The sequence below is a fragment of the Erpetoichthys calabaricus genome, chromosome 10 (assembly GCF_900747795.2).
Source record: "Erpetoichthys calabaricus chromosome 10, fErpCal1.3, whole genome shotgun sequence".
NCBI lineage: Eukaryota > Metazoa > Chordata > Cladistia > Polypteriformes > Polypteridae > Erpetoichthys > Erpetoichthys calabaricus.
The window spans coordinates 97,611,209-97,624,232 of record NC_041403.2 but is presented as its reverse complement, the minus strand read 5'-3'; the positions used below and the strand labels follow the sequence as shown (position 1 = coordinate 97,624,232).

Genomic DNA, 13,024 nt, shown 5'->3' with positions numbered 1-13,024 from the left:
GCAGTGGCATCATCATGTCACTACAATCTCTCATTTTAATATGCTGAATAGGAAGGATGCTCTCATCTACATGCTCAACAGAGCCAACTACCACTTGGACAAAGCCAGCACCACAGTCAGGATAATGTGCTTTGGCTTTTCCTGTGCTTTTAACACTATTCTGTCACATTGACTGGGTAAAAAAGCTCAAGGCTTTGAATCTTGGTGCCCCCGCAATCACCTGGATCATGGACTACCTGACTAACAGACAGCAGTGTGTGAGGCTAAGGGACTGTGTGTCAGAAATTGTAGTATGTAATATTGGAGCACCTCGGGAAAACTGCCCTGTCTCCCTTCATGTATACCCTTGACACATCAGACTTCCAGCACAATAAAAGCGTTTACCATCTACAGAAATTTTCATATGACTCGTCCATCATAGGCTGCATTAATAATGGAGACGAGTCAGAGTACAGGAAGGTTGTGGAGAACTTTGTCTTGTGGTGCAGGGACAACAACCTGCAATTCAGTATCAGCAAGACAAAAGTCTTCCACATGCCAAAAAGCCTCTGAGACCGGTCACCATTCAGGAGGAGGATGTGGAAGTGGTGAAGAGCTACAAGTAACTGGGGGTTCACACAAACAACAAACTGGACTGGTTAGACAACACACTGGCGCTGTACAAGAAGGGCCAGAGCAGATTGTACTTGCTAAGGAGACTCAGGTCTCCTTGATCTGTGCAGCAAGCTGCTGGAAATATTCTCATCAGTCCATAGTAGCCAGTCACCTGAGGAGCAACCTTAGCTCAAAACAAGCACAATGCCTGAACAAACTTAACAGGAAAGCCTGCTCCATCACAGGGTGAACCCTGGAAACACTGGATGCTGTTGTGGAAATAAGAATTGGATGCCATCATGAAAAATTCCTCCCCTCCATTCTCTCCAGGGAGCACTTTTAGCCACAGGCTCATTCCACCACAGTGGGCTAAGAAGCGCCCCCCTGGGGTCTTTTCTGCCCAGTGCTATCATGTAATTCAGTGCTTCCAATTTGCTTGTTAAGTTTCTTTTTATTTATTTACTTATCAATTGATTGAGTGATTGGTTGATTGGCTGTATTTATTTGTTCTGTGAGTCTGTATCCTTGTTTTTTATGTTTCTACTGCTGTATGCATCTGAATTTCCCCATGGGATTAATAAGGTTTATCTAATCTAATCTAAGAAATGGCATAAATATCCTTGAAGATTCTGAAGCCAGTCAGGCTCTGGTCATGAATTATCTCAGGATGACACCCCCTCTAAACTGGTTGTCATCCATGAGGCAGCAGTAACGGGACTCAAACTTGGGGCCTTTGGAATCAGGTATTTAAGACAATGGTGCTAAAGGAGAACTCCTTTGGCTCGACTCCTATGCAGGCTTCTGTTTGTGAGGGTGTCTCTAATGCTATAGAAGGACCTTTCTTTCTCTCTCAGCCTTACTCCAATAAAACTGGGCAATAAAACTGAATAATAAAAAAACAAGAGCTAACTTTTACAAGTAGCCAAAATTTACACCGGGTGTTACAGACTCAAATCAAATGTATGTTTTTATTGTATTGTAGAAATAATAATAATAATAATGGCAGCTCACTACTCAAAACACGGAGTACCAGGTCTTGAACCCACAATCTTCGTGTTGTAAGGCAGCAGTTCTTTCCTCTACACCATTCAAGAATACGTATAAACTCCCTGTTGATTGACATTTGAGCTTGAGATTTTAACTCATTGACAGCCACATGTAATTTGAATGTTTTTTTTTCTTTGGTTATATTCTTGAAGAAAAGTGCACATGTTTATTTGCTATTTGGACTAAAGTCTTCACACATTATACACTTCAGTCATTATTAGTATAACATGGAAAACGTTTCTGCTTTAGGTATGTGTTCAGCATTTCTTGCATCTCCTTTCATCCTTCACTTAACCCAGATCTTTGTAGACACTGAACACACATGAAATGCATGTAATAACAATATATACTGTATTATTTACCCAATGCAACTCCAGGCACATCACACGCAGATAAGGAGCCTTGGCTTGAGCTTGGAGAACTTTTTGCCCATGAGCTGAGCTCCATCAAGATGGGGGATGGGACAGCAGGCTGCTTGTGCTGATCGACGCATTTACAAAACAAAAGACACTGATGGAGAACTGCGAAGGAATTTAAGGTGGGCCGAGATTACAAGTTTTTTGTAGGCTTCAGGAATTCTAGTGTTAAGCTTAGCTTAAAGAAAAACAATTTAAATGTATAGTTTTAGTTAAAGAAGACTGCTGTCCCATTCATTGGCATTTTATGTAAATTAAGTTTTCCTCATTTTATACTGATTTTTAAAAAAATCGACTTAATTAATTGGAGATCACTGTAGGTTGAGGCATGATGGCATAATGATCAGATCTGCTGCCGCACTACTCTAAACACATTAATTTGTTTTCAGCTTGGTCACTGTCGAAGTCTGGATGGTTTTCTTTCCAAATTCCAAAGATGTACATGTTTAGTTAATTGGCATTTAGTGTGGGCATTTATGTAAGTATGTCAAATAATGGACTGATGTCTACTCTAATAATGATTCCATACTTGCACCTATTGAGGTTAGCTATGACTTTCTGCAACATAGTGATGGAAAAAATATTCATGTTAAAAAGGTTTGGGGAGATAACTATTGGTAGTAATTGTGTCCTATTAAAGGCTCCGATAAAATAGCCACAATATCATAGTTTTTTTCTTCGGTGGTGGTACCACCATTTATGCCATTGAACAAAGCCCTTAATTCATCTAAAATAATCATTTGTGTTAATTATTTTTTCAGTTAATCTTTTCTGGTCACCACTTTGACTCACATAATGATATCATTGGTGAAGAAATGCAGTGGTGTGACTTGCAATGAGTTTAATTTTTTCCCGAAGCAACTGCAGCTTAGAACACCTGTAGGAGAAGTGCATTCGCCTTCAGGGAGACAACATTGAAAAATCCTATAACAGCTTTATGCTTTACCACTTCCTTCCCAGGCAGCTTCACTTTCCATCAAACACCCCTCACAAACTATGTAACAAAAACACTAACACAGAGAATGATCACAGAAATAACCCAAAATATACACACTCAACTTATTACACACATTTCTACACATTTTTGTTTATAGACATTAGATAACATTAGATGATCATGTGAAATTAATTTAACATGCATTTTAGTAACCTACTTAATCTAATTCAAGGTCATTAGAGTCTATCCCAGCAGCAATGAATTAGTGAATTTCCCCTTGGGATTAATAAAGTATCTATCTATCTATCTATCTATCTATCTATCTATCTATCTATCTATCTATCTATCTATCTATCTATCTATGGGTGCAAGGCAGGATCCAAGCGGTGCCTTGCATACGAAGAGTCTCCATATTACCATCATCAAACCAAACATGCAGAGTTAATATATTTTCTTCCAACCTGATCATAAAATATAAAAGTAGTCAGAAATATAACCCACTTCTTTTGTGGATATTGTGTAAGAGTCACTGGATATTGATAATTGAGTTTCTTAAATATTTCCTTTAGTTCATATAGCTATTAAGAGTCTGTTGTTTTACTAAATTGGCTCCAGCAGACCCCCGTGACCCTGTGTTCGGATTCAGTGGGTTGGAAAATGGATGGATGGATGTTTTACTAAATAAAATGCTAAAACCTGGAAATTATTTAAGTCATGAAAAATATTTTTTTCTTGATACCTACTGTAAAATGAAATATTTTTAAAACAGTTAACTAGCACACACATTGTCACTCCTTAAACTGCTGCATTTTTATTAATACTTTAAATTTTGAAATATCAAAACAAGGAAACATACTCAGTAGCCTTTCAGTTGGTTTATTGTGATATGTATTTGTTTTTGAATATGGAAACATATTCATCTAGCTTGCATATCCTCAACCTAATAATGAAATTTAGTAATAATGAAATCAGAATTACAATGATGTTAGTAAGACGCCATGTTAGCAAGCATTTGCAAACAGGAAAAATTAGGTTATTTACAAGCTGAAAAATGAATAAGTAAGTGAATAAGTGTGTAACTGTTTTGCTCTTAAAAGGTATGTACCTGAAAAATAAAACTCAGGTAAGACGTACCAGTGAGAAAGGGGGAAAAATGCCAAGGAATCTGAAAGGTGTGACATACTAAAACAGGAAAGGGAGTGAAAGGTGGTCATTAGGGAAGCTAAAAGAAGACACTAAAAAGCTAGTCAGACATTCAGGGGTTGTTAGAAATGTGATCAGGTTTTCAAAATGAGTTTTACTTGTTCTGCTATTACTGTGTTTGCTATGTATAACTGATAAAAAAGACTAATATAATATATATTATATATATTAGCCCAGTTAGAAAATAAGAAAAACAAAATAAGAAAAATCTAATTCATGTACAAGAAACAACAAAACCACTCTTTGAGTGGGAGGTAAAAATGAAATGGGAAGTGAGTTTTGGATTAAGGAAGTAAAGCATATTGCATTTACCAAGGAAACAACAGATGATGAAAGATGCCATCTTCATTTACACCCATCAAAGCCAAATGCACTGGGTAAATCCAAATGTATTGGACAATTGGAATTAGTTTGTAAATTCCTGAGAATACAAAGCATGCGGAGTCTTGATAGTCATTGTACAAAAGCAAAGTTGGCTTTTAATTACACTACCAGTTAAACTGTTTTATTCAGAAGCCTTTTAAAAATAAAAATTATTAGTACTACGGCTTGCAAAATGGGCTGTTTACCTGTTTGCAAAGATTTTAACTTTTAAAATTTTAAATTTTCTGCATTCTACTATTCTGGTATTTGTGTCAATCAATAAATCAATCCACATTTTATATAGCGCCTTTCATAATGGGCTTTATCACATGCATTTCATGTTTCTTTGAACCCAAGATTGTAATCTGTGAAGTCCATAACTACTTGATATCTATAAGGACTAATCCTGTTGAATTGCTGAAATTGTCAAAGCCTAAAAGATTTTAAAAAATTGAAAAACAATTATGAAGATAAAATACAATTCAATAAAAAAACATCCTTTAATCAATGTCAAAGTCAAAGTGATCCAAAGGACACACGACATCCAAGTTATCATGAACCAGAAGAACATAGCGTAGAAAGCTATATTTTTGCAGATTATCTTTTTATACAGTTTAATTCTATAATTTCATGAATATTCTTTTTTTCCTTACACAAGATTCACCGTCTAGGCATAAGAAAATGTATATTATTAGCATTTATTTTGCTAACACATTGACTATAGATACTACAATAGAATATCATTGTGATACTTGGGTCACAATTTGGTATCCTGTGGCAAAGTTGCATAGTGTTGTTGCCTCATGGCTGCAGCAACCCACAGTTAAACTCTATACCTTGGCACTGTCTGTGTAGAGTTGTGCATGTTCTGCCCGCTTCTGTGTTGGTCTTCTGTCCACTTTCCCAAAGACATAGGTGATAAGTTAATTGGCAATTCTTAACTGGCCACACATGTGTCTGAGTTGGCCTTATGATGGATTACACAGTATTGCCCTGTGACCCTGAATTGGAGGTAGAGAATGTTATGTTACATGGAGGGCAACAAATTTCAAACCATAAGGTTATTGACGTTCATCTCCTCTATGTGATCCTGAGCAAGTCCAATGTCTTAATCAACTTTAAAAAAATATATGTATATACTGTACGTATTTGTAAATGCAAATGTATGTTGCCTTAGATAAAGTCAAATGTACAAAACTAAAAGTGTTCATAAAGCTTCACAGATAGATAGATAGATAGATAGATAGATAGATAGATAGATAGATAGATAGATAGATAGATAGATAGATAGATAGATAGATAGATAGATAGATAGTACTTTATTAGTCCCAAGGGAAAAATTGGCTTTTTGCAGAAGCTCAAGAAATATTATAACAAACATCAACAACAACCCTTCTCAAACACATGCAATGAATTAAAGAAGACAATATCTGACTTAATTAAACCTAGGAGAGCCTTTTCAGTAGGGCTATAAAGGCATACTGACATTCGTATAAAGGAGCCCCAGTGGTATTACTTGACACTTAATGGTGATCAGTTTTGTATTTATTTTCTATTCTGCTACTACATAAAGCAGGTCGAAAGTCCCAAACCTGAGCTTGACTTCTTAATCAGCTCATTGATTCAGTGCACCACTCATGAAGTGATGTTACCTTGCATTGAAAATTGCACTGGTATTGTTAAACAAGTATGACTTGCTAAATAAATTACATTACATTTACTACTTAAAATCAGTGACTAACAGCACATGAGTGGACACAGAAGTGCCACTATTTAATATCCCCACCTAATATTATCACTTTCCAGAAATGAGCAAAAGTAAATTAAGAGTTACTAGTTAAAAAGCTGTTCCAGCAACATTAAATTATTTCAGCTCACTGCATATGTAATCACGTATGGTCTTTACATAAACTTGTGATTTTTAAGAATGAAGGTGTGCTTAGCTTAGTAAAATCTGGACATTAATATATCAGAGCTAACAATCTATTCAATTAGATTTTAGTAAATTATGTGTTAATAAAGTGTCTTCATTTTCTGAGAATCAAAAAAGATGTTTAAAAAAACTGCAATAGTTTTTTGTATGCTACTAATTACAATAATGTTAATACAATAATGACACAGTCACTTTTAATTCCATTGTTAACATTTTACATGGGTATCACATCCATCCATTCACAAATTTTCTGAATCTGCCTTTACATTACAGATTTATAGAGACCTAGAGTCTTTCATGGAAACAGTGGGTGAAAGAAAACAGTGCTGGACCAGAGGCAGATCACTGCATGGATGCATATTACATCAACGTACTTAACAATCTCCAACCTGCTTTGCCCAGGCAGCACTGGGTACAAGCCAGAAACCAACCATGGAGCACCCACACTGGAATTTATAGGGGAAAATGCACACACATATTGGGAGGACATGCAGACTTCATGAAGACATCATAAGGCTTGAGGTTAAAATGCTAAATCTGTGAGACAGAAGAGCTTCCCAATGCTTCACTATGCTGCCCATTACATCAGCATTATAAATACAGTGCAAAAAAGAGCCATTATACTTATGTGCATGTCAACTAGTTTTAGCCCCCAACGCTTTACCAAAGCACAATCAAAAAAAACAAAACTTTATTTTTTAATTTAAACTTTACAATTTGTTCATCTTAATATGCCGTAGCAGTTTTGTTTTCTGATGTCCACTCTCATCTAAACAATAGGATTACAGCTCTCATTGGGATAAAAGTCACACCTTACATTGAATTGAAAATAATTTAACAAGTATAGCACATTTCAAGTCTTTTGCTTTCTGTGCAGTTACTTAGAGCATATCTTGTGGGCCCTTAATGAAGTAGAGGTTGACAAGGACTCAAAACTGACCACTTATTGGACATGAATTAAATTGGCCACTTAAAAAAACAGTCCACATCAGATGCATCTTTGTTCTCAACTGTGGGATTTACCTATAGTACTAGATTTCATTAAAGGAGCAACTTTTGTGTACTCTTTATCAGAGACACAGCACAACTCTTCCACCTCAGTATTTAAAAAGAATTTAGGAAACTGATTGATAAAATATGCTAATGATTTTTAAGGTAAAAAACACATTAAAAATATAACCTGCAGCATTTCTTAAAAACGCAGCTACCTAGAGAAATAAGCTTTCTGATTCTGTTGTTTTAGGCCAAAACTGGTGTGTTATTTTACTTCCACAGTACAAAGAGGTGAGGTTATAGAAATCTATTTTATATTTGGAATGGGCATGACAAAATGTTTACTCTAATAGCAGAGAAAATACAAACTGAAAATCTTTTATTTGGTTCAGTGGTGGTGGCGACTGAGTTCTAACTTGTAAAGCATTTGTGTAGTTTGTGTTCATACTGACTCTATACCACTTGTGCCTCTGTCTCAAATGTTCATTTTTATAAACTCATATTTCCTCTGTAATTAGAATAGCATGCCCTCCAGACAGGATAGAAGGAATGTTTTTTTTTTATTCTAAAAATCTCTCAATATATTTTTTAAGATAATTTACTCAAAGAAAAGGTAAAATATTGGTATTTATTTGCTCTACATCCATTGAAATCAAATAAAGGCAGTCGCATTTTTTTGACTGATGCTCGTTTAGTTTCAGTAGAACATTTTTTACATCAATGAAGCTTTTTCAATCCAGCTATTCAGATCCAGACTAAAGATTCATGCCTTAGTCTTTTCATTCTCAAGTTGACTTCTGATTTTCTTTTTCTGTTTAATTGATATCTCTTTGATGTGCTGATTTAATTCTTATTGCTATAATGTATAGCACACATCCATGCTTCAATTTTCTAACCTGCTTATTCAGTTTAGAGTAATAGGGAACTGGTGCCTATCAGTGCTGAACAAAAGTATCTGAACGGATATATATACATATGTAAACTGATCTATTTTAACCTATATTTAATATTTAATATATATATATATTACATATAAGTGCTCAAAAAATTAAAGGAACACTTTGAAAACACATCAGATCTCAATGGAAAAAAAATCATGCTCGATATCTATATTGATATGGACTGGGTAATGTGTTAGGATCGAAAGGATGCCACATCGTTTGATGGAAATGAAAATTATCAACCTACAGAGAGCTGACTTCAAAGACACCCTGAAAATCAAAGTGAAAAAATGATGCGGCAGGCAGGCTAGTCCATTTTGCTGAAATTTCATTGTAGCAATTCAAAATCATACTCAGTAGTTTATCTGCCCCCATATGCTTGTATTGCATTGGATTTAGGTCAGGCAAGCATGGGGGCTAGTCAATGCTATTAATTCCTTTATCCTCCAGGATCTGCCTGCATACTCTCGCCACCTGAGGCCGGGCATTGTTGTGCACCAGAAGGAACCCAGGACCCACTGCACCAGCATAGGGTCTGACAGTGGGTCCAGTGATTTCATCCCAATACCTAATGGCAGTCAAGGTGCCGTTGTCTAGCCTGTAGAGGCCTGTGTGTCCCTCCATGGATATGCCTCCCCAGACCATCACTGACCCACCACCAAACCGGTCATGCTGAACGATGTTACAGGCAGCATAACATTCTCCACAGCTTCTCTGTTACATGTGCTCAGGGTGAACCTGCCAATTCCGGTATTCTATGGCTAATGCCAATCGAGCACCACAGTGCCGGGCAGTAAGCACAGTGCCCACTAGAGGACGTCGGGCCTTCAGGCCATCCTCATGAAGTCTGTTTCTGATTGTTTGGTCAGACACATTCACATCAGTGGCCTGCTGGAGGTCATTTTGCAGGACTCTGGCAGTGCTCATCCTGTTCCTCCTTGCCCAAAGGAGCAGATACCGGTCCTGCTGATGGGTTAAGGACCTTTTATGGCTCTGTCCAGCTCTCCTAGAGTAACTGCCTGTCTCCTGGAATCTACTCTATGCATTTGAGACTGTGCTGGGAGACACAGCAAACCTTTTGGCAATGTGCTATCCTGGAGAAGTTGACTACCTGTGCAACTGCCGTAGGGTCCAGGTATCGCCGCCTCATACTACCAAGTAGTGACACTGACTGTAGCCAAATGCAAAACTAGTGAAAAAACAGTCAGAGAAGATGAGAAGGGAAAAATGTCAGTGGCCTCCACCTGTTAAACCATTTTTGTTTTGATGGGTGTCTCATTGTTGCCCCTCTAGTGCACCTGTTGTTGACATCACAGGATGTTCTGCAGTTTTCCAGTATCTAAAATCAGACTTTTAATTATATCTTTGATGTTCAGCCAATGCATGTATTAAATCAATGTATCTTAACCAATATAAATATCTGAACCAAGTTATATATTTATGATCTAATCTTTTTTTCCTGAATGGCTTGTCATAGATATTTTGCAATGCCATATTGAGTGCCAACATTTTCTGTTATTCAACATTGTGGTACCTATGGTGATTTCACTCAGAAAGCTTTTGAGATGCACCAAATGTAACGTTGCGCATTGTTTAAGTATCCTAGAGCTGGATATTGACAATATTTTGTATGTTTTTTTTTTTTTTTGGGGAGGTATAATTCTAGAAATAAACGACTTAACTTTTTTGTAAGGATTTTGAGTTTTGGTTTGTGTTTAGGATTTGTTTGAAAAGATCATTTTGTGTTTCTGGTTATACACTTGGCATGTTTCCTTATCATGTCTTTTCTCTCGGTCCTCATCATTAAAAAGTGCTTCTGTATTCTCCAAATGGAACGGTGATAGTAAATAGAAAATATATTCATGTAATAAGGAAATTGCAGGAAGACTTTAATAATAAAAATAATTTAACAGTGATAAAACACATTTGTTTTTCCACATATTCCCACAGCACTATAAAGAAATACAAGTACAGTGGAACCTCGGTTCACGACCATAATTCGTTCCAAACTTCTGGTCGTAAACCGATTTGGTCGTGAACCGAAGCAATTTCCCCCATAGGATTGTATGTAAATACAATTAATCCGTTCCAGACCGTACAAACTGTATGTAAATATATATTTTTAAAGATTTTTAAGCACAAATATAGTTAATTACACCATAGAATGCACAGTGTAATAGTAAACTAATTTAAAAACATTGAATAACACTGACACAAACACCCAGGCTCCCTGCTCAGCTGCATGCGCAGGCTCTCTCTCTCTCTCTCTCTCTCTCAGCAGCAGCTCTCTCTCTCTCTCTCTCTCAGCAGCACGCGTGCCCCCTCCCCCTCTGTGTCTCAGAAGCACGCGAGCCCTGTCTCTCTCTGTAACATTGCAGCAGTTTGCGCTATAGCCTTACAATACGATCGTTGTATAAACACTTTTTTTTAAAATGAGTTTTAAGCACAGGGGGAAAAAAGGTACATTTGAACAAATCCGAACTTTATTTAAAAGTCAACCAAGACAGTAACATTGCAGGAGTTCACGCTAATAGCATTACAACCCGATCACTGTAAACACTCTTTATAAATGAGTTTTAAGCACATGGAATAAAATAAACATTTGAAAAAATGAGAAAAGTAACATTACAACACTTTCTTCTCACCACTCTTCACTTGCTTAGAAGCCATGGTTAACTGCAAAAGCACACGAAATACTGTAGAGCACAAAGAGTTCACAGGTAAAACACGCACGTCTGACTAAGAACAATGAACAGGGAGAGGCTGAACACGTGCTTAAATACAGTAATCAGGGCGTACGAACCGGAAGGGAAATGAAATAGAGCACAAAGACTTCACAGCGAAAGCACGCACGCACGTGCAAGCACGCATGTCTGACCGAGAACAATGCAACAGGTGCGGAAATCATCGGCGCGCACAAACCGAAAGGGAAACTGGCTTGTTCATATACCGAGTGTGTGGTCATGAACCGAGGCAAAAGTTTGGCGAACGTTTTGGTCGTAAACCGAGTTGTATGTGTACTGAGATGTTCGTGAACAGAGGTTCCACTGTATAACTTAAGCAACAAATATTTACTTAGCAGCCACTTACAAAAAGATCCTTTACTTTCAAAATTCATGTACAGGGTGGAGCTCAAGATGTCTCAGTGGCTTTTTCAAAAATATCACATTTAAATCTGTTTGTTTAGTTGTACGGCTTGCCTCCCATTCCATATATACTATATACAATTGTTAGTTCATGTCTGAACATTATGGACTGAAGTCCAGGGATTTTCTCCTCAGGTTTTCAAGTTCACTGGTACTCTTTATAGAATATTTGGAGCAACATGATTTTTTTATACCAGACATTTCCATTGTTAATTATTTTTGGTAAATTTTTGCTAATGATTAGAATGTTCCTGTTATTTTCAGAGGCTGCTTATTGCAGTCCAAGCTTTTACAAAAATTTAAGACATTTTAAAATAATCTGGGTTATTTTTTGTCACACTGGTGGCACATTAAAAAAGGCTCTTAAATATTTCATGAACAGTTTTCAGCATTGACTAGTCATATTTTTATTAAGCTCAATTTGTGAAACATTGTGGTCCGCTTTCATTATCTGATGTACTGTATTTGGTTTAAGACAAATTTGTTATAAGTTAAAGTGAAATTGGAATGCCAATCTATGTATAATATTTCTATGTGTGAAATTTACTTGGAAACTACATGTAGAAATGTACACATTTCACTTTCATCATTTTTGATTCTGATTAGAAACAGATAGATGGTGAGTATAATGAGACTGTATATATTTTTTAAAGTAACATATGTCATTCACTTAAACTAAAAGCAGTAGTGCTTTTCTATACTTGTATTTTTTTTGTTTTATTTGGTTTGTGCCACCCAGTCAGAATCCCAAAAATGAGAATTTTTCCAGTGCTTTTTGACAAGCCACAGATAAGCCCGCCTCTGCCCCCATAAATCAAAAGAGGAAGTACTAAAAGCTTAAACACTTGAAGCTCCACCCTTCAAAACCAAAAAAAAACCAAGCATTAAGCATATGAATCACAAGCGTTTACTATAGTAAATGTATTTTAGTAATACAGCATCATGCAAATTATAAAAATGTATAAAGCAATCTCACAGGTATATTTACCTGCTACAAATCTGTCGTATTTCATACCAAATAGATTGTATGACGTACCATGAACAGCTGCAGCAGCAACACCAGCAGAAGCAGCATGTATTTGGTCGGTGGTTGCCAGCCTGTTGTGCTCTGCTTGGGGAAGTCTCATTCTGCGACATCGGAGGCTGTCTCTCTGCCGGTACAGGGCCTGTATACTGAACAAGGTGGGAAAGAAAATCACATTCAACAGTGCGCAGCAAAAGGCACCAAGTGACTGAAAAGACAGGAAAAAAATATACACTGTTGCATGCTCACCCGCCTGAGCTCTCTCTGGGAAGTCACTTAACTTTCCAAACTGCTTTGGATTGCATTACTACTACCATCAGAAAAGACAGGAAGGTTAGCTTATGTGTGACTGGAAGTGAAATTGCTAAATGTTTAGGCAATAGTGCCTTCTGTGTGATACAGGAAACAATGCAAGACTACACTCAGC

The 13,024-nt window shown here is 36.8% G+C and overlaps 1 protein-coding gene across 5 annotated transcripts in view; it reads right to left on the bottom strand.

Annotated features, from left to right (window-relative positions):
* rgs19 (regulator of G protein signaling 19) overlaps positions 1-13,024 on the bottom strand; it is a 146,869-nt gene that overhangs the window by 53,073 nt on the left and 80,772 nt on the right. For 4 of the 5 annotated variants that reach the window (XM_051933303.1, XM_028811659.2, XM_028811660.2 and 1 more), the window contains one exon: positions 12,610-12,746. In XM_051933303.1, the coding sequence (XP_051789263.1) occupies positions 12,610-12,746 (137 nt within the window). Of the gene's footprint in view, positions 1-12,609; positions 12,747-12,846; positions 12,958-13,024 lie in introns of those variants that run through there. The other variant, XM_051933305.1, reaches the window with a different exon arrangement.